We start from the raw sequence: 19,473 nt of genomic DNA, 5'->3' as shown, positions 1-19,473 counted from the left end.
GAAAAAGAAAAGGTCATAGGTTTTGAATATTTCTTCTTAAGAATGTAATTCTAAAACTGTGGTATATATATACAATGGAATATTACTCAGCCATAAAGAATGATAAAATTATGGCATTTGCAGGCAAATGGATGAAATTGGAGAATATCATGTTAAGTGAGATAAGCCAATCTCAAAAAGCCAAAGGACGAATGATATCGCTAATAAGTGGATGATGACACATAATTGGGGGAGGGAAGGGTTAGTGTTAGGGTTAGAGTTAGGGTTAGGGAGGGGGGCAAGTATGGAGGAAGGAAGGACTGTATAGAGGGAAAACAGGGGTGGGAGGGGTGGGGGGAAGGGAAAAAATAACAGAATGAATCAGACAACATTACTCTATGTAAATTTATGATTACACAAATGGTATACCTTTACGCCATGTACAGAGAAACAACATGTATCCCATTTGTTTACAATAAAAAAATACATTATAAAAAAAAAGAATGTAATTCTATACAACACATTTAAGCATCCCTCAAAAAGTTGACACAAGAAGTCTAACCCATTTGAAAACCGAAATAGGTTGCAAAGACAAATGGCTTCCAAGAGTTTTCTTTTCCTCCCATGTTTGGCCTTGGCAGAAAGAGAATGGAAACCTAAGGTGAGTGTGTGGATGGAAAGTAAGAGCTCATCACAGAAGGCACAGTCCAGGCAAGGAAGGGTGGCATGCCTCCTGTGGATGTCAACTCATCCTGGGTCTGGAGGTTCCCTTCTTGCTACCCCTTCTCTGCACATTTCCTTTTTCTTATGGTGTAAATTTATCCTTGAGAATAGGTAGGTTTTGCTCTCCTCTCCCCTGGGGAGAAAGTAAATGCTCATGATGGGGTCCCCCACAGTAATATAAGCATACTGCATAATGCTGAAGTCTATACCTGCCCCTCGTCCCCTTTCTTTTCCTGGATGCTCGGTTGCCCTGATATGCTACCCCCGTAAGCTCATTCCTACTTTTCTGGTTTTTCAGGAAATTCTGGAATCTTAACTTTTTCCTCAATATTCATGCAAACATTCAAGCAGGAACAGGTTGAAAATAGGCACACATTGCCGGATGTTAGCCTTAGCAGGCAAACTGAAGACTTTCTAACTTGGGTAGGGGACCACCGACAGAGTTCTGTGATGCTGAGACGATCAATTGAGCCAATCAATTCCATCAATGCTCCCATAAATTGAGAGGAGACAACAATTACCCAGTCCTGCTGAGTGCCAGCTGCTGGGATGTTCAGCTGATAGCCTCCCAGATTACCTTCATCAATCAATAAGTAATTTGCCATCACCAACAGGGACATATCATTGTTCCAGATACTTTGTAAACAGTTTTTGTACTTACAGAGCCTGCAGGCTAATAGGGTGAAAATGATGCATCTGGAGTTTATTTTATATAACTGATATAACTAAAAAATACATGAGAAAGTATTTCCTTCCTCTATCCACCTAAACCTAAGAGTATTTTCTACATTTTAATTTCTCCCCTTAGGTTTAAGTATTTGACTCTGAGCAGAGCATACTTAAATGACAAAGTTGAAATATTGTATTTTGGTGAATATAGTGAGTGGAAAAAAGGAAAGCAAAGTACAGAATTTTATTCCACTGGACATGCAAGCCCCTAATTGTAGTTTAATTCTACAGGATTTGATTGACGAGATAATAAAAAAGAATCACACACCAGCATATTCAATAGAACAGAACAACCTAAATTGCATATAGATAGTTCGGCTAGTGCATTTAGATAGTTTTGGATAGATTTAGTATTTCCATGATCTATGCAAGTGAACAAAAAAATTACCATTTAACACAAACTTATGATTAAACATGGACTTCTAAGAATGTCATCAAATGATGAACCTTACTAGACTCTGTAGATCAGGTAAAAGATTTAGCTCAGTGTTTCCCCCGCATTACTTGAAATAAACATACACACGCACAGATCTTCCTGTCAAAATGGGAAACGCCAAACAGCCAAATGAGCTTTCATCTGATCACAAATTCAGTCTGATTCAATCTGCATAAGCTCAGGTTCTCAGGAATGTGTGCCATTGCACACATTCCTTTGAATAATCTGATCAGATGTGTATTCTATTTATACTATCTCGCTCTTGCTCTCCTGAATTTTTCCTGAAATAGCAACCCACTAAAACCACACACACACAAAAGCACAGAGAATTGTTTTAAATTTGACATGCATATTCCAAGTGGGTGGGAAGAATTGTTCTGTATTGAAAAGCCATCTGAAGTTAGTGTGGTTGACAAACAGCACCTCACAGAAGCTCTGGTGAGTTTTCAGTCATCTTCAAGTTAGATAACTTTAAAAAAATAAAATAAAACAAATTCTTTTACATTATTCAGTTTCTTTTTTAAAAAGTTATATCATTACCAAGTCAATAGTAGACAAGGGAAAATTCTGATCAAAGTCTATGGAAATTGTGTATCAATACCCCAAATGAATTTCTGATCATCACATATAGATGACTGAATTGTCTGTACACTTAAAACTGTTTCTTTTTTTAAAAAAATTTTTAGTTGTGGATGGATCTTTATTTATTTATCTGCAGTGAGGAGGATCGAACCCAGTGCCTCACACATGCTAGGCAAGCACTCTACCACTGAGCCACAACCCCAGCAAACTACTGTTTCTTAATTACTCTTATTTGTATATAGTTTCCTGGTTCTAAATTATATACTTTGCAGTTGTATCTGCAAAACTCTTAGGTCACCAGACCACTATCAGGAGATGTCATTAAGTGAACAATGTTGTCTTCAAGTCAAATTCCTCTGCTTTATAAATAAATTCATCTTCAGAGTATATCTAACATTCACATTGTCAATATATATTGACAAATTATTTCTGTGATCAACACACTATATATTTGAGGAGGACATGTTAAAAAAAGAAAGTCTCAAGATTCCCAGTTGCCTTCATTCTGTCAGCAGTTGTAAATAAATTTTATAAATTGTAGTGATTTTCATGGGTGTGTAGTACACCTCTTATCCATTGCTTGTAGAAGTGTGAATCAGTGCAAACATTTTAGAAAATTGGTTGTAAAGATTTAGGCTGAATATAGGCATCCATGTATTGATCCAGAAATTCTGCTCCTCAAGTACATATTCAATGGAAGGTGTACAAAAGTGCACCAAAAAAAAACCTGTATAAGAGCATCTATGGCAAACACACTCTATAATAGCAACAACTGGAAACAACCCAAATATCTGTCCACGATAGAATGGATAAATAAATCACGGCATATTCTCACAAGGGAGCACTATACAAAAAAGAATACATGAACTAAAGTTAGACACCACATGAAGGAATCTCACAAGCATAGAGTAGAGCAAAAGAAGCCAGAAACAGGAGTATACAACAAATGATCCCGTTTCTATAAAATTCCGGAACAAGTAAAGCTAATTTAGGTGCTAGGAGGGTGGTGACCTAGGGAGGGTGAACAGTGACTGAGCAGGCATGAGGGGGTCTCTGGGATGCTGGCTAGTTTCATTCCTTACCTAGGAGGTAAGGCATCTCTATGTTCATCAAGCCCTGCATTTAGAGTTGTGCCTTTTTCTGAAGTATGTGACAATTCAACAAAAAGTTCAGCAAATATTTAAAAACAGACTTAAGTCCGAGTCCATTCAGGTTTTGGAGATGTACTCCAGTGGGCATGAAAGTTCTGTAGTACTGATGTTCCATTGGACCTGGCCCATTCCCTGCATTGGTGTGTGTCTGCTTGGGTGTATGAAGGTCACGCTTCCTCTGCTAGATTGTGTCCCTGTGATAGCAGGCACCTTTGTTGTCAGGTGGTGACTGAATTAAGGCCCTTGAGCTGTCCTGGCCTCTTCTGGGAACTCTCGGTGCGAAGGTGCCGATGGAGACTGCCCAGTTGCTATGGTGACTCCCTGTTCAAAAGGAGGCTTTGTATCAGCCACAGGACTATTAGTTTTTGACCTTGAAGTTCAGACACCAGCTGCCCCAGGGGGCAAACATTATGGGCACAAGCTGATAATTATAATTGGGCTGTTCATACCTATGACCTTGGTTCTGCTTATTTTGAAGAAACTTTCTCACAATAACCCTTTTGATGTTAAAACTTCTATAATAATCATGCTGAGCTGGCTTGGCAGATCTTGAAACTTTGTGTCATAACTTTTGCCAGATTTTGCCTTGGATTCACAGAAATGGAGGTTCATATTCTCAATTGAGAAAGAGTCTTGGAGAATAGAAAGAGAGGCAGGGGAGAGAGAGACAGAGAGAAAGAGGTTTGTTTCTTCTTCAGATATTCAAAAGGAAGTTCACTGGAATTTCTTCCTCTCTCTGCAGCACAAGAATGTGAAGAAGATCTAACGCAGGTACCAGGTTTTCAAATTCTACAACAATTATGATTGTGATGTGTTAAACTGAGGATTGCACCATAAAAGGGAAACATCTCTCCCTACCAGAAGGGCCCATGGGACCAGTCCTAAAACAGTCCACAGCCCACACAGCACAGGTCTTACCGGATCTCCTCGCAGGCCCTTTGATCCACGGTCACCAGAAGTGCCTCTCTTTCCGGGGTTTCCCTAAAGTTAATGCAAATCCAAATAAGGACAAGATGAGAAATTTTGATGAAATTAATAAGAATATAAACAAAGAGCTTATACTCTTCCTGAGTTGAATATTTCATTATTTTTCTACTGAGGTTATTTCTAAATTTGAAAAAGAGATCACCTCCAAAAATAGTTTGGGGGCATTGTATAAATAACTTGGTAGTAAGCTTGATTATTCGTCACAGTGCTGAGCTCTGTGTTCCAGACACTTTTGTTGTTTCTAATGTTCTATGAGCTAAGTATTATTCTCTCTCTCTCTCTCTCTCTCTCTCTCTCTCTCTCTCTCTCTCTCTCTCTGTTTGGACTGAGAATTTAACCCATGGGTACAGTCCATCCCTAGCCCTTTCTATTTTTTTATTTTAAAAAATAGGGTCTCACTAAGCTGTAGAGACTGTCCTTGAACTTGCGATCCCCCTGCCTCAGCCTCCTGAGTCCCTGGGATTAAAGATATGCACCATCACACCCAGTTTATTATCTTTTTTTTAAAATAAAACAACTGAGACTCAGAAAGGTCAAGCTATTTGCCCGAGGTGGTTGTATTAGCTAGAAAGTGAATTTCTGACTCAACTGTTCACACTCAAAGACAAAGCAGATGACGGAAGCATGGTTGGTGCTGATATTCTAGATGGGAATGAGTGGCAAGGCCCCATGCGCTGCCTGGCCCAGGACCCTTGCCACCACCCTCATTCTGCTTGTATGTGGTGGCCGCCTCAGTGGCCTTAACACTTCACTCCTCCTTGGCTCTGTGTCTTTTCCCACGCAGCTCTGAAATGATTCCAGCTGTGGTGGGCAGGATTCCCTCCCCATGTTTGGCGGAAGGAGTGGAGATGGCCAACAGAAAGAGGCCGGAGGGTTGCTGAGAAAGTTCCAAGCGAGGCCCTGAGAGGTCTGGGGTGTTTGCTTCTGCCCTGGACATAAAACACTCATGGCCAACATGGCTGGTGAGCTCCTGGTTCAAGAGCATGGGAAACTCATGGAACAAAGCCTCTGGACAGCCTGCAGTCCCAGGAGCCGAGGTCAGCCTCACCCACCCTAGCTCAGCTGAAGCCCCTAGACACGGAAGAAATAAGGTTTAATGTTGCGCGTGACTGGTCTCATGAGCGATGGTCACAAATCAATTTGTGACGGCAGCTGACTGATACGCCTGGAGTCACCGTTTTACTCCGTTTAACTTCAAGGACAGTTTTGGTTTTCCCTTATCGAATCCCTACCTGGGATCCCTCATCACCCTTTTCTCCTTTTCTTCCAGGAAGACCACTGTCACCCTAAAAAAACAGAGAAGGAAAAGTTCAAGTTCCCATTCTCTTAATGGGAAATAGCTCAGAAGTGTCCTGGTGGTGGAAGGAAAAGGTTCTACCTGTTCTCCATTTAACCCATCAATTCCGTTTTCCCCGTCTTCTCCCTGAAAAGACAGCTGTAATTAGAACACAGTGCATCGCATCTGTGTGGAAAGAAGTCAGTAAACAAAAAGAGTCCAGCTTTGAACTTTGCATACAACCTGTTTGTTAGATAGTGCCTGAGGAATATAAAATATTCCTTTAAGAGAGACTGTCGACAAATAATATCCATAGCATAGTAAAATAAACAAACGAGATTGTCGACGCTAAAAAAGGAAGGTCAACAGAAACTTCAGTTGTATGATCTACTGGTCACCCATGGTCTCAAAAAGAAAAATATTTCCAGATAACAGAAAAATGAATGGACCTCTGCCATACCTCCTGTCCATTTAGTCCTCTGCTTCCCTGAAAATAGAAAGGTTGGCAAAAGTTAGTTTGCAGAAGAGAACCGAGCGTTGAGTAGACAGCGTGACACCTGATGCGACTCCTACCTTTGGACCTTTGGCGCCGTAGCATCCCTTAGTACCTTGCTCCCCCACGGCTCCGGGGACTCCTCTCTCTCCCTGAAAAAGAGTGCGTATCCAGATGAGCTTTTCCAACTGGAATCTGGGTTCTTTGTTGGACACTGAACACATTTTTTTGTTGTTGTTGCAAAATTATGCCTGTGACTGTTCATGGTTTACAATCTGAATTCGTGCTTATTAAAAACAAAGGATGGAAGTAAATCAGTTACTCTGATGACAGTCCTTCGCTTTTCTTTGGATTCCACCTTCATGCTGCTTGCGTTTGGCTTCTCACTCTGCAGCTGGTCACCAAATCATGTCTTTTCAGTCTTCTTCACCTATCTACTCACACTGTCCCAAGCTAAGATTATCAACTCTTTGCTTTGCGCACACGACTGTGAGACTTGCACTTGTGACGCCTACCTTATCTTCATGGGTGACGTTGCCTGAGCCTGCTCTCTGAAATCATATTTGCCCTATCATATGTGCTCCTGTGCTTAACTCTGCTCAATGACTGTCAACTGGAGACACAATCCAAAACTTGTGTAGGGTATTTGAGACTCCCAATAACTTCACCCCCTCCTGCAGTGCCCTGGGTTCCAGCCATGTGGACCATGTGCCATTTTGCAAACTTGCAATTTTTTATGCTCTTGAACATATTGTTCCCTCTGTAGAATGTTCTTCCCCACAAACTTTGCCTGGAGAAATTCCTACTCCTCCTTCCAACGTCTGCCCAAGTCTTACCACCTGTTTGCAGTCTTTTCCTCTCAAGTTCCAACTCCCACCAAGGCTGTGCTGGAGGCTATTGGGTTCTTGTTCTCCCACCCTCCTTTGTACCTCTTGGTACCTCTAGGAGAGTCCTAGTGTACAACAATGAAGCCATTGTCTCATTTGTCCTCCCAGGAGTATGGAAGTTCCCTAATGTAGGAGCCATATTTTTTTCCTTTTATTTTCTTATTTCTAGGGCCCAGCACTGTGCCTGGCATATGAGAGACTTAACATACATCAAATGAAAAAAAATGAATGAATGAGTGAGTCATTGATAAGCATCCATGTAGTGAATGGTGAGATGCTTAAATACACACTGTTGAATGAATGGATGTGTGGATGAATGGATAGAAGGAAGAAAGGAAGGAAGGAGGATAGATGCAAGAAAAAGTGAGGGCTTTGATTAACAATGTGGTAGGTTGGTTTACCTTGGCAAAATGAACCAGAAGGGGAAAAGAAGTACTGATTTGATTTGCCTGGTGAAGAAGATGACTTTTGCATAGAGTTCATTGTGCAATATTAATCCAACAGGAGGCAGTAGGTCAACAAACCTCTTGAAGCTAAGCACAATGAACATTAGGAAGGACCTGATTTTGCACATGAATCCTTAGAACCTGACCTTCCTTGTTTCCCTATGAACTGATACAAGAAATTTCATATTGTAGATATGTTTTTAGGAATAAATGAAGCTGAAAAAAAGCCTTGACTTACAGCAATGCCCTCCTCCCCCAGGTAGCCTTCACTGCCTTTAATACCCGAGGGTCCCTGGAAATAAGAAAAGGGAAAGAACGTTAGCATTCCATAGACCCAAATCCAGAGGTACCAAGCAAACTTCTTTAACTTTACAGTTTTACTTCAAGTGGAGTAGTAAGAGTTTGTTACTTCAAGTGGAGTAGTAAGAGTTTGTAAAAATAAATCCACCCTCCCCAATCCAGGCTCCCACACACAAAAAGAGATATAACTGTGCAACAGATGAATGGATAAAGAAAACGTGGTACATATACACAGTGGAGTATTATCCACCCATAAAGAATGACTTTATGACATTTGCTGGTAAATGGATAGATCTAGAGACTATCATGCTAAGTGAAATAAGCCACTCCCCAAAAAACCAAAAGTCAAATGTTTTCTTTGGTATATGGAAGCTAATTCACAATAGCAGGGTGGGGATAGATGTTCATTGGAGTAAACAAAGGGGGAACGAAGGGAAGGGAAAGGGGAGGGACAGGAAAAGACAGTGGAATGAATCTGACCAATTTTCCTAGGCACATAAATGAATATACCACAGTGACTCGCACCATCATGTACATCCACAAGAATCAACTAAAAAGAAAACTGTGGGTAAATGGTGGAGCAGAGGCAAGGGAGCAGGGGTGGGGAGAGGGGGGAAGGAGAGGTACCGGGGACTGAATTAGAACAAGTTCTATTCCATGCGTCTATAATTATGTCAAAATGAAGTCTACTGTCATGCATAACTAAAAAGAACCAATAAAAACAAGAAAAAAGAAAATATTTTAAAAAGAGATGGAATTCCAAGACAAGTATCCTGTATTCAAGTGTGAGTTTGTGCATGTGTGCATATCTTGATATTGCCTGCAACTCTCCAGGATTGTATATAGTGCCGGATGTTTCCTTCCAGACATTCATACACACAACTCTATTTGCCTTTGACAGACTACAAATATCCTCTTTTCATTAAAAAAAAAAGTAAAACTTTTTAAGAATTTATGCTACACATAGAAAAACAGACCACACACATTTTTTCCTATTCTTTCTGAGCCCTGTTTTTTGTTTGTCTTTTAATTCTACCATTCTTTTTATGTGAAATTGAAGCATTCAGGAAATAATTAGTCCAAAACTTTCTTCATAGATGCAACTCTGTAGAGTCAGGATTTCTAGTGCTGTCCATTAATTATTCAAAAATCAAACACATATGTAAACAAGCTGTATTGAAATCATTATTAAATATATCCCACAGTGTGTGTGTTTTACATATTTGAACATTTCTTAAAGTCCAAAATAATATTTTTACATAAGGGTACATAAACATTTTTTTGGCTAGGAAATACGTAAATTAACGTTGTTGGTTACTTAAAAAAATTGACCTGTATTGTGTATGTATCTGTGAAACATCAACATCTTAATATCCGCTATGGTACAGTGGCCTGATCTAGCTTGATTTGCAGCAGATAATACAAAATATCTACTAAATTTGAAGACTCTGCCATCATTAAAAATGGAAGCTGAATTGAGCTACTCATATTGAGGAAGTTTTCATTATTAAACATTGAGGGATCAGCGTCTGCATCGTTGTCATCTCTGCTTGAACACTGGGTAAGCAAGATCTTGACAGTCATCTCTCCTGAGACTTCTATAAGGAACTTCAAAGATCCTAATTTAGCATGTCAAGGAAAATTGACAACTATCTATCTTGGCCATAAAAAGAGGAGTGTAATAAATGGTTATCACGGAGGTTCTCACTGGAAGTTAAAGTCACCCCTCACTGCCATCTAAACCCACGTCCACAAGACATACTACAATTCAAGTACAGGGAGCATGATGCTGATGTAAAATCACCTTCTTCCCTGGTGGACCAGGATCTCCCATTGTGCCATCCCCTCCAATGCACTTGCAGAACAAACAGCAGCAGGTCCTTTCAGCAACATTGACCTTGGGACACGTGAGAAATATGTTACACTTGGTGGCATTGCTTTCTAAATCTCTCTCTCTCTCTCTCTCTCTCTCACACACACACACACACACACACACACACACACACACACATACACACACACAAGGCCTGGGGTTGTGGTTCAGTGGTAGAGTGCTTGCCTAGCACACGTGAGGCACTACATTAAAAAAAAAAGAATAAAAAAATTTTTTAAATAAAGTTATTAAACACACACACACATTGAACTGACTAATGCTCAACAGTATGACCCAGATTCCGACGATGGTTTTGGTAGCCTAGTCACCATTAAAGTGACTGTGCTCTAGAAAGAATGCCCAGGATTCTTTTGTCCCCATCTTTCCTGTTGTGATCTGCATTCTCCACCATCTGAGAAATCCCAAATCCATGCAAAAAATATTTTTGTTTTTTTGAAAATGGTAGCAATCTAACCATGGTCAACTCACTGCGTATTCACTTTTTAGAGTGGTTGCCTGTTCTCATCCCACCATACCACAGAATTGACCATTGTGCTGTCGATAAAATTCTGCCCCAAATGCTTTGTGCAATAAAATGATACGTGCTATTTTCTCCTTTCTCCGTTTCGTGAAATCTCTCTGCCAGAGGAGTTTTAGATAGTACCTGCTGTAACACTGCTTGGCAGGGAGTCTGATGTAAACGCTTCCAGAACACTTTTGATAGGATTTCAAAAACACATGCCAAAATTTTGGAAGCACTTGCTGTAGAGGGTGTGGGCATGAGGAGAATACTCCTCTTTACATAGTGGCCAAAAAAATCACATTATATATTTAAAAATGTGAGTGAATTTCATCCTGGGCTTGGTCATTTCCTGAATAGCTAACATATTGTACTGCATTTTTACAATTAACCCACCAGATTTATTTTTAGGAAAATTCCGTTTGTAGCAAATGTTGTGCTTCACTTTAGAAATGTAAAATTCTCTTTGAAATGCAAAGTTTCTCATTAAATTTCTAGTGTCAATGAAAAACATAAATCTTTTGTTATAACCATTTAGGGATTTTTTTTCTTTTTGATTGCTTTCTATTATATAATATTCCTGTTATGACATTATAAAATTTCCTTGAAAATTTCAGAAAAAGCAATAAAACTTGAAATATGTAACACCAAACAATGACAACAAAATAAATTCTATGGTTTCATATTAGAAATAATTTTGGGGGGTGGTCAGTCACATACCACATTATCAAATATAGTACTATGAAGACTAAAATTGATCTATTTCTGAAATTGTTTTTCTTATACAGTCTCTCATTTATATGATATCTAACAGGATTGTTTTGAAGAATAACTTCCTCTATGGATTACCAATACAGATCGCCAAGAGTACTAGAAAAAATACATATAAGATTGGAATTCCAATGAAACTTCCATAATTGTTTAGTAATTATTTTTATGTAATTACTAAACTGAAAAAGCTGTGTTTAAACATCTATTTGTATGTAAATTCAATGGTGTTAAAAAAGCAGGAACTACCACTTCTTTGGGAAAGTGTTAAAGACCTTACAAATTATTAACAAATAACAAATTATTAGCTGTACATTAAAGAAAAAGTAGTGTCACAAAGCTTGGTAACTTTCTACCACTCAAATTTGAAACTTTGTTTCTGAAAGAAATGACATTAAGATGCATCATATATACAGGCGTCAGAGTCTAAAAACAGAACATTCAGTGAGAACTTGAAGGCTGAAGACAAACTGTGAAAATCTTTCCCTTGCTCATAAAATACATCATATGGGGTTCATTGTCTTTAGTTTCTCCTCCAGCATTAGAGCAGATTGCTTTCTCTGGTTGAGCTCCATATGGAATTTGCTCTCACTTACAGGCCATGTTGCTGGTAAAAACACATCTTAAACATTAGAATCAGACACAGCAAGGTGAGCTGGATGCTTAGATCTGCAAGGAATGTGAAATTGACTGGCAGAGGTGACGGGGGAAGAGCAGAATCATGTTTGCATCTCAGATTCTCTTTGCCACCCATGCTCCTGGACTGTAATATGGGCAGGATGGCCAGTGCTATTTAAATATTCATTGTCTTCTTTTTTTTTTTTTTTCTTTTTCTTCTTTTTTCCCCCCAAGCATATCACTTAAACATGCTTTGACCTATCTCTACTAAGCTATATTTCTTTCAAACACCCCTTACATAGACTGCTCACTAATACAGAAAAGCTTTTCTTTACTCCCCAAATGATCAGAATTAGTTCAAATTTATGCACATGAATATTAAACCTAGATACAAGATAATTGAAATATAAAATTTTCAAGTCTTTTCTGAATAACTTACCAGCTGCTTTGACAGTTGACTCCCAAGATCCCTCATGCCAATAGTGAACTGTGTCCTGTACTCAAATCCTTTCCCAAATTCAATGTAGAGGAGATCAGCCAGGTCACTGGAATAGGCAGCTCCATCCAGAGCCACAGTTATGAGTGCATTCAGGCCTATTCAACACAGGTGACAATTTCCCATGTGAGGTAGATGGATTAATCTTTTCACATATTTAAATTGCTATTCTCAATAACCAGTTGCAAAAAGAACACTCACGTTTATTGTCCATGTACCCCAACCACATAATGTAAAGCTAATAAGCAACACAACCACAATAAACGAATTAAATCAGAGAAAACGGAAATAATAATAGAACTTTCAATACCTTTATAATTTGAAGTGAGACAATGAGTTAAAAATAAATAAATAAATAAATAAAAGCATGCTCTCTAGGCACAGGGTGCACACCTGTAATCTCAGCAGCTTGGGAGGCTGAGACATGAGGATCGTGAATTTAAAGCCAGCCTCAGCAACTGCAAGGCACTTATCAGTTCAGTGAGACCTTGTCTCTAAATAAAATACAAAATAGAGCTGGGGATGTGGCTCAGTGATTGAGTGCCCCTTAGTTCAATCCCCAGTACCCAAAAAAAAAACCCAAAAAACAAAACACAAAAAAAGGACATGCTAACGTACAGAGGAAAGTGTAAAAGTTGCACATTTTTGCCACTAAAGGGGGATTCTGAAACCATAATATTTGCATCACCCAGGAGCTTATCAGAAATACAGAATTTCTTGTACCAGGAAAGGTAAAAATTTAAGAGTTACAAGAATCATGGAATTGTTAACTTGCAGGAAATATGCATATAATTATTATTTATAACTGCTTTTCCTGCTCCCTTCAGACTCATCCAATAAACAAGTCACAGGATCTTAAGTACATTTTCTTCAATTCCTAAGAATGAATGAAGAAAGAAGAGATTTCAAAAATTTGGAGAATAAAGAACCACTGAGTAGATTCTAGGGTATTCAATTTAAAGCAATTAACAAACTGATTCAAACTTCAGCCCACAAAGATAAGTTATGAAACTATCCACCATCGAGGAGCCTTTTTTCTTGTCTCCTCTGGTTACATGGTGATCGTGCAGTTTACATGTGTATATATGTGACCTCATATTAAGGTGACTCTTCTAGATCAATAGATCAGAGGATCCATCAACTAAAGTCATGTATGTTTAGAAACTGGGAGCAGGGGTGCTTCTTTTCCATATTGAGAGCCATTTGACACCTTTTAGGGACATTATGACCTTCATTCCTTGATCTTTTTGTCAAGGATGCTAAATTTCTGAGAATATTATTTAAAAAAATCTAACTTCTGAATTTAACACTGATTTACTACTTTTTCAGTGGGAGTTGGAAGAAAGGATTGGTCTTAGAATTCTAGATTTTCCAAAGCATCCCCTAGAAGAAACTTCAATGCTGTCTGTAAGAGATACATCTTTTCACCACAAAAGGAAAGCTGAAATGATGGAAAAGAATCATGGCATCTACAAAACTGCCCACCCAAACTAAGTGCTCTCGTTCTCAATCTTAATTAAAATCTCAATTACTTCTCATGATCAAAGGCTCAGACTAGACAGAACAGAGTACAGCTGTAATAAATAAAGGATAAAATAAAAGTTCTCTGTAAGTTCAGAGAACTTTGCAATTTATTGAAGATTGAGGAGAGAGAACCAAAGAGAAAAGATGAAGTCCAGTCAGCCTCCACTAGCTAACCTGGGGGTCGGGTATCTCGGGTCAGTTTCCCTGGAAGCAGAGCCTGAGGTGAGGATTGAATGCATACAATTTGTTGAGGAAGAACTCTAAGAAAAGGGGAGAGGGAAAGAAGGTAAGCAAGATAGTATTTCAGGTTGAGTCTAAGATGAGTCTGATCCTAGGGAGCTCTGGAGCATAATTTGCACACAGCACTGGTGTCACTTGGAGGCAAAAGTCCAAATCGTTGACTGTATCTGCTGCCCAGGGATCGAGTGAGGAGCAACCTCCCAGGTGAGATGGTGCCCTCTGTCCAAGTCTAATTCTTCAGGGACTGAGTAAGCTGTGAGTTTTTAGTAGCCAATACTCAACAGCAGTTGGCAGATGGGTGGTCCTGCCAATGGAAGGGACCAGGGTGGGACAGCAATAACACCAACTTTTAGAGTGTTTCCATTTTTTAGTCAAACCAGAACACCTGGATCCTTTTGCCTCCACTGATCCATATTGTAATCAGAAAAAGCAATAAGTAAGACTGGCCATTGGGTCTAAAATCCAAAAAAGCATGGTGTCAGAGCTTCAAAACCTCATCAACGCCATGGTTGGGCCATCTGTGGTCTGAAGGAGGGAACTGATTATAAAGCCCCAAAACATGAGTAAACATGTCCAGCAATGCTTGCAATTTCTAGAATAAAATGATCTAATTCTCACATTCCTTGGTCAAGGAGAAATAACCTGTTTGCTTCCATTGACACTAAAGATGTAGAAATATTAGGTAATGCAGGGAAAGGGGAAAAGGAACCTTCTCCAGGAAAGGTTGGAAAAAGCAAACACAGTGATCCAAGACAAGGAACTGGACTTGGTATTCAGAGCTGTTTCCGACGCCCAGAGCGGGAGGAAAACAGATGTCACAATGTTCTAAAGGACTCTGTGTTCTGTTGCGTGCGTGCAAAATAGAAAGATCGTCAAATTCAGTGCTACTCGAGTGCCTGGAAACTTAAGAGCAAGCGTTGGGCTCTGAGATTGTAAAGTAAATAAGTGCCACTTTCCCCACTCCTCCTCCATGTCCAGTACCTTCTTTTCTAAGTTCATCTGATTTTTGTTCAAGTTTTTCAATATCGTCATCCAATCCATCTGAAAATAAAAGGGCCACCTGGAATGTGTTCAAAAGAAAAGAAAGATGAGTCAAAGAAGTTCATTGGGATCACACAGCAACAAATAAAATCAAGCCATATTATTACCTTTCCTCGAGTCGCTGACTTATTCTGGAATGCGTCCCACAGGGAACTCAAGAGGTTTGCGTTGAGAAGAGAAGGGCCTTTAACTGTCACACCCTTCAAGCTGTTCAGGATGTTTTCACTGTAGATCTCAAACTTGGGAGAATATTTTTCCATGGCATTGGTCACTTGGAAAGCCACACTGACCTGAGTCTCTGTGCCCACCTCACAGCTTACCCCGTTGAGCGAGCTGATGGCACGTAAGAGGTCTTGAAGATAGGTTTCCATCCAAGGCTGGCCTTCCAGCAAAGTCTGCCCTTTCTGCTGAGTTGAGATATCAAATCCAACCACAATATCCACAAAACAATCTAGGATTCAAGGGAAAAGCATGTCTTACTAAGTCAGCAAACACCTTCACTTGATGTGATGTCTGATTCTAGGCTCCTGGAATTTTTATTTCTATTCCAGTTATAGAATTAGAAAACAAAAAAGGGGAAGGGGAATGGAGGCGGCTCAGAATCATTCTTTTACAACCTGTAAAAGTACAAATGTATTATTATTTTTCAGCTGATATGCGATCTAGATGGTTCTATAGCAACCAAATTTCTGAAAGATTATATTGTGGTCATTGAAATAATCCCATTTAGATATGCAAAGTCACTTAAGTATTTCTAAACTATGTTGCAGAAATGTTAATGATCTATAGTAAGAAACTCATATCATGCTACTTATCAATTGAGGTCTTTTAACAGATATTGAATTCTAATAAATATAAGGTAAATGTAAAAACATTTTGAATAAAGTAATTAAGAACAAAATAAATCACAAAGAATTGGTTTTGATGATTTATTTTCCCAAAAAGGATCTCTAATTCCTCTTTTTGACCTTTACTATCCACTCATAGAAGAATAAATAAAAATTTTAAAATCCTTGAGATTTTTCTTGGTTTAAGTCCTAAGAGTGGAAAAAGCAGCAGTCCAATCATCCAGATGTGACCATGTCAAAGGTGGCCCTGCTTCAATAGCTCAGCCCTTCAGGAAGACAAGGGTACTTCCATTTTGGGGTCTAGAGGTACTCAGAGAAGTATTTCATTTAAAGAGCTTTGCTCTTATCCTTATTAACACCATTGGAGAAATCAGAATGGGTCTGACATTTTAAGCTGAGCTACCTAAAGGTAGGTAATTAAAGGATAAACTCATACAACATACTCTTTTTCTTCAAGAGTTTCAAGTTGGCTAAACATTCTAACCTTTTTCAGCAAACAACATGTACAGTTTGCTTGAAACAATAAAGGGGAGTGAGTGATTTTTTTATTTGCTTTGCCTAGATCAGCAGTTTTTTGGGTATTTTTGGTATGGACATATGCCTGCCTGCATTTCTTCCCAGATATCCTGGCTAGTTGGTGATTGGCAAGTCTTTGAAACCAAAATGTCAATTTCAGTTCTTAAAACAAGGGCCATAACTTGATTCATTTTTTTTTTTTTTTTAATGAGCAAGGAGCTAGGTGAGGGAAAATAAAAGCCCTATTTGATTATCAATTTTCACCATGAGATTTAAGGTAAGTCAATATGTTATCAAAAAGTCTAGAAGTCTGGCCTTAGTACTTTGCTGTGTTATACTTTATTAAAAATTCTCGTCTTGTATACTCAGAAAGCAAGACAAAAAAAAAAAAAGAAACCAGTTAGGAGGAAATATCAGAGCACATCCTTTCCAATATTCCTTTTAAATTTATATCTTCTCATATCTTGAGATTGAAAGTTTTATTCCTGAATTGTTTTATTCTCTGGAAAGAAAACTAGTCAGTAAGATAAATGGTCCCATGAAAAGTGAGCAAAGGAATGGAATTTAGCAAACAACGTGTGTGAGCAGCCAGGTGTCTAAGGACAATTGGAGATGAGGCCTTGCTGACTGAGGGCAATGGCCCTGGAAATGCTAAAGAGGGAACTGCCCTAAGTCAGGAGCCCTTGGAAGTTTTGAGGACTGGAGTCCTCCATGGAAGAGCTGTACCTTGGAATGAATCTGGCAACCGTGATTCAAATGAACTGGATGCAGGAATAGTTTGGGATGTGAGCTAGGGAGGGGGCTAAAATTGATTGATAAGGAAAACAGAAATGGGAATAGAGAAGAGCAATAAAAGAAAATTAAGATGAAAAATTAAAAAAAAAATAGAAGTAAAAGTGCATTCTGAGCCTTTGCCTAGTCCCCCAGTGTGGCAGCCCAGGGGCAGGTCTTGGGGAAGACAGGAGGCTTCATCTCAGTCATGGGCTGGCCAAGACTCTGTTACTGCTAAATGACTTTGGGCAGATCTCTTGTCCTCTCTAGGCATTACTTTTCTTGATATAAAAACAAAAGGATTATGTATCTGGAAATAAAAACAGAGAAGAACAAAAAAGAGTAGATTGGACTAGACACTCTCATGTTTTCCAGCCAGGCCCAAAGCTGATTCTACTTATTCTACTCTTTAAAAAAAAAAAAAGTCCTTAGTTAGAGTTGAGGACAGCAGATTCTTAGTCTTAAGAAACACTGTTCAGAAGCTATGGTATATTCAGAAGATTTGAAGACAGAATCTTGAGAACATTTCGTGCAGAACATGGGCCTTTTGGTAGTGATCAGCTGGGTAGAAGAGAGATTTTCAGGGGTCTTTGAAATAAGGTGTTTCTTTGAAGAAAGAGGAGAAAGAATGATCAGGGAAATACAGTTAGGTGCTATAACAGTCCCAGTTTATGCAGCTCCACATCTGCTTTCTCCTTCTGCACAGAACTACGACTTCTGTCCAGTGGAAAACTGTGGGAAGCCGTCCTTTTTAGCAGAATCAGACTAGGTTGAGCCCTGGGACGCAGAGGCCTGACTTCTAGGAACTGCTGGGAAGCATGTGGCGCTCTGTGGGAGTGGTTCCCTGTCTCCTCCTGGAATTTCCCCCCTAAGAGAATGGCTCCCCTAACTCCACCCTATCCTGTCCATCACAAAAGAAGCTCCTCCTGGTCCTGGCCCCCTTTACCTGTATATCATAAATAAAAGACAGTTGGGCGACTCCATGTTGTAAGAGGCCAGAGCTGGTATGGCCAGACCCCTCACGCCCTCTTTCATTTAAAAAGCGTATTGGCTCTTGTGTGTTTATTGAGTTGATAAGTTTTGGGGTAATTGAGTGATACATAGCCAACATCCTCCTCCAGCAGTTAACTCTTTTCTCATCTGTGTGGGACATGGCAGAGAAGACCCCCACAAAGAACCACAACTTCCACCATCCTTTGGTCTCCTAAGACACAGGATGAGGGGCAAGTTTTGAGGGGGTCTCCATTGTGTTCATTGCAAGAGAGCTGCTTTGGCTCTGGTGCCCGTGTGCATGCAACCCGTGTGAACTCTGAGGCTCTGGCTCCTTTCCCACATGTTTATGATGGATCCTGGCACTGGTTTCCCCAGCAGTTTCTCCAAGGAGCTGAATAACACAACCTGCTGGTGTGGGAGGGCCAACTCTCCATGGGGTAAATGCTAACCTATGAGAGAAGTAAATGGAAAGATGTGTCTTCTCCTGTACTCCCCGTGCTGGTCTGGTCTGTGCAGGGTCTCTGGTCATGCTCTGCATGACCAACGTGCCAGTTGTGCTTTCTTAAGAAGCCTTGGGTAGCTTGGCAACATACCACCTTGAACTCACTTTCCCTTCTTTCCTGCATCATTTCTCTGCTAGACAGTCTTGCTTTACTTTATTGTGTGTCCAATAAAGTATTAGCACATAAACTTTGCTTTGAGTTCTGTTTCTAGAGCATCCAGCAAAGCAGAAACATAAAGAGCTCCTTGTCAAGAAAAATCGGAAACAATTTTCTATTTTCCCCTTGTATTTCTCAAGCTCCTTGAATCAAGTAAATCCTCAAGTTGTTTCTTACCTCATTCAATTTAAACTGGCCTTTTGCTTAATCTCCTTTTTGATCCATCTATCCATGATTACAGGTGCAAAAGATGAGAAGTACTCCTAACTCCTTTGCAACCTACTCATGGCTTCAGGCCAAAAAGACTGGACGTTCCCATCCTGAAAACTGCCCAAGTTTCCTCTAGGTGGACAGATTAGCCCCTCAGAGAAAAATTAGGGGAGTAAGCTTGAGTGAAGTTATAAGTCAGACTTTGGAGCTTAGCTACTTAGGATAATTTGGCATATTAAATTTGAATATAGCTCTAAAATTTTAAAATATTGTAATTTTTGGGCTGGGGTTATAGCTCAGGGTAGAGCCCTTGCCTAGCATGTGTAAGGCTCTAAGTTTGATCCCCAATAATGCAAAAGAAAAATTATAATAAATAAAATAATAGAAAAATAAAAATCATCTTCACA

The 19,473-nt window shown here is 39.5% G+C and overlaps 1 protein-coding gene across 2 annotated transcripts in view; it reads right to left on the bottom strand.

Annotated features, from left to right (window-relative positions):
* COL6A6 (collagen type VI alpha 6 chain) overlaps positions 1-19,473 on the bottom strand; it is a 141,713-nt gene that overhangs the window by 70,962 nt on the left and 51,278 nt on the right. For both annotated transcript variants that reach the window (XM_079101273.1, XM_079101272.1), the window contains exons 10-19: positions 15,177-15,520; positions 15,010-15,088; positions 12,208-12,362; positions 9,794-9,886; positions 7,928-7,981; positions 6,437-6,508; positions 6,324-6,350; positions 5,966-6,010; positions 5,820-5,873; positions 4,519-4,581 (exon numbers count right to left, since the gene is read on the bottom strand). In XM_079101273.1, coding sequence (XP_078957399.1) covers positions 4,519-4,581; positions 5,820-5,873; positions 5,966-6,010; positions 6,324-6,350; positions 6,437-6,508; positions 7,928-7,981; positions 9,794-9,886; positions 12,208-12,362; positions 15,010-15,088; positions 15,177-15,520 — 986 coding nt within the window. The remainder of the gene's footprint in view (positions 1-4,518; positions 4,582-5,819; positions 5,874-5,965; positions 6,011-6,323; positions 6,351-6,436; positions 6,509-7,927; positions 7,982-9,793; positions 9,887-12,207; positions 12,363-15,009; positions 15,089-15,176; positions 15,521-19,473) is intronic.

Source organism: Sciurus vulgaris (genome assembly GCF_902686455.1).
Source record: "Sciurus vulgaris genome assembly, chromosome: 10".
NCBI lineage: Eukaryota > Metazoa > Chordata > Mammalia > Rodentia > Sciuridae > Sciurus > Sciurus vulgaris.
This window is presented reverse-complemented; position numbering and strand designations above follow the sequence as displayed.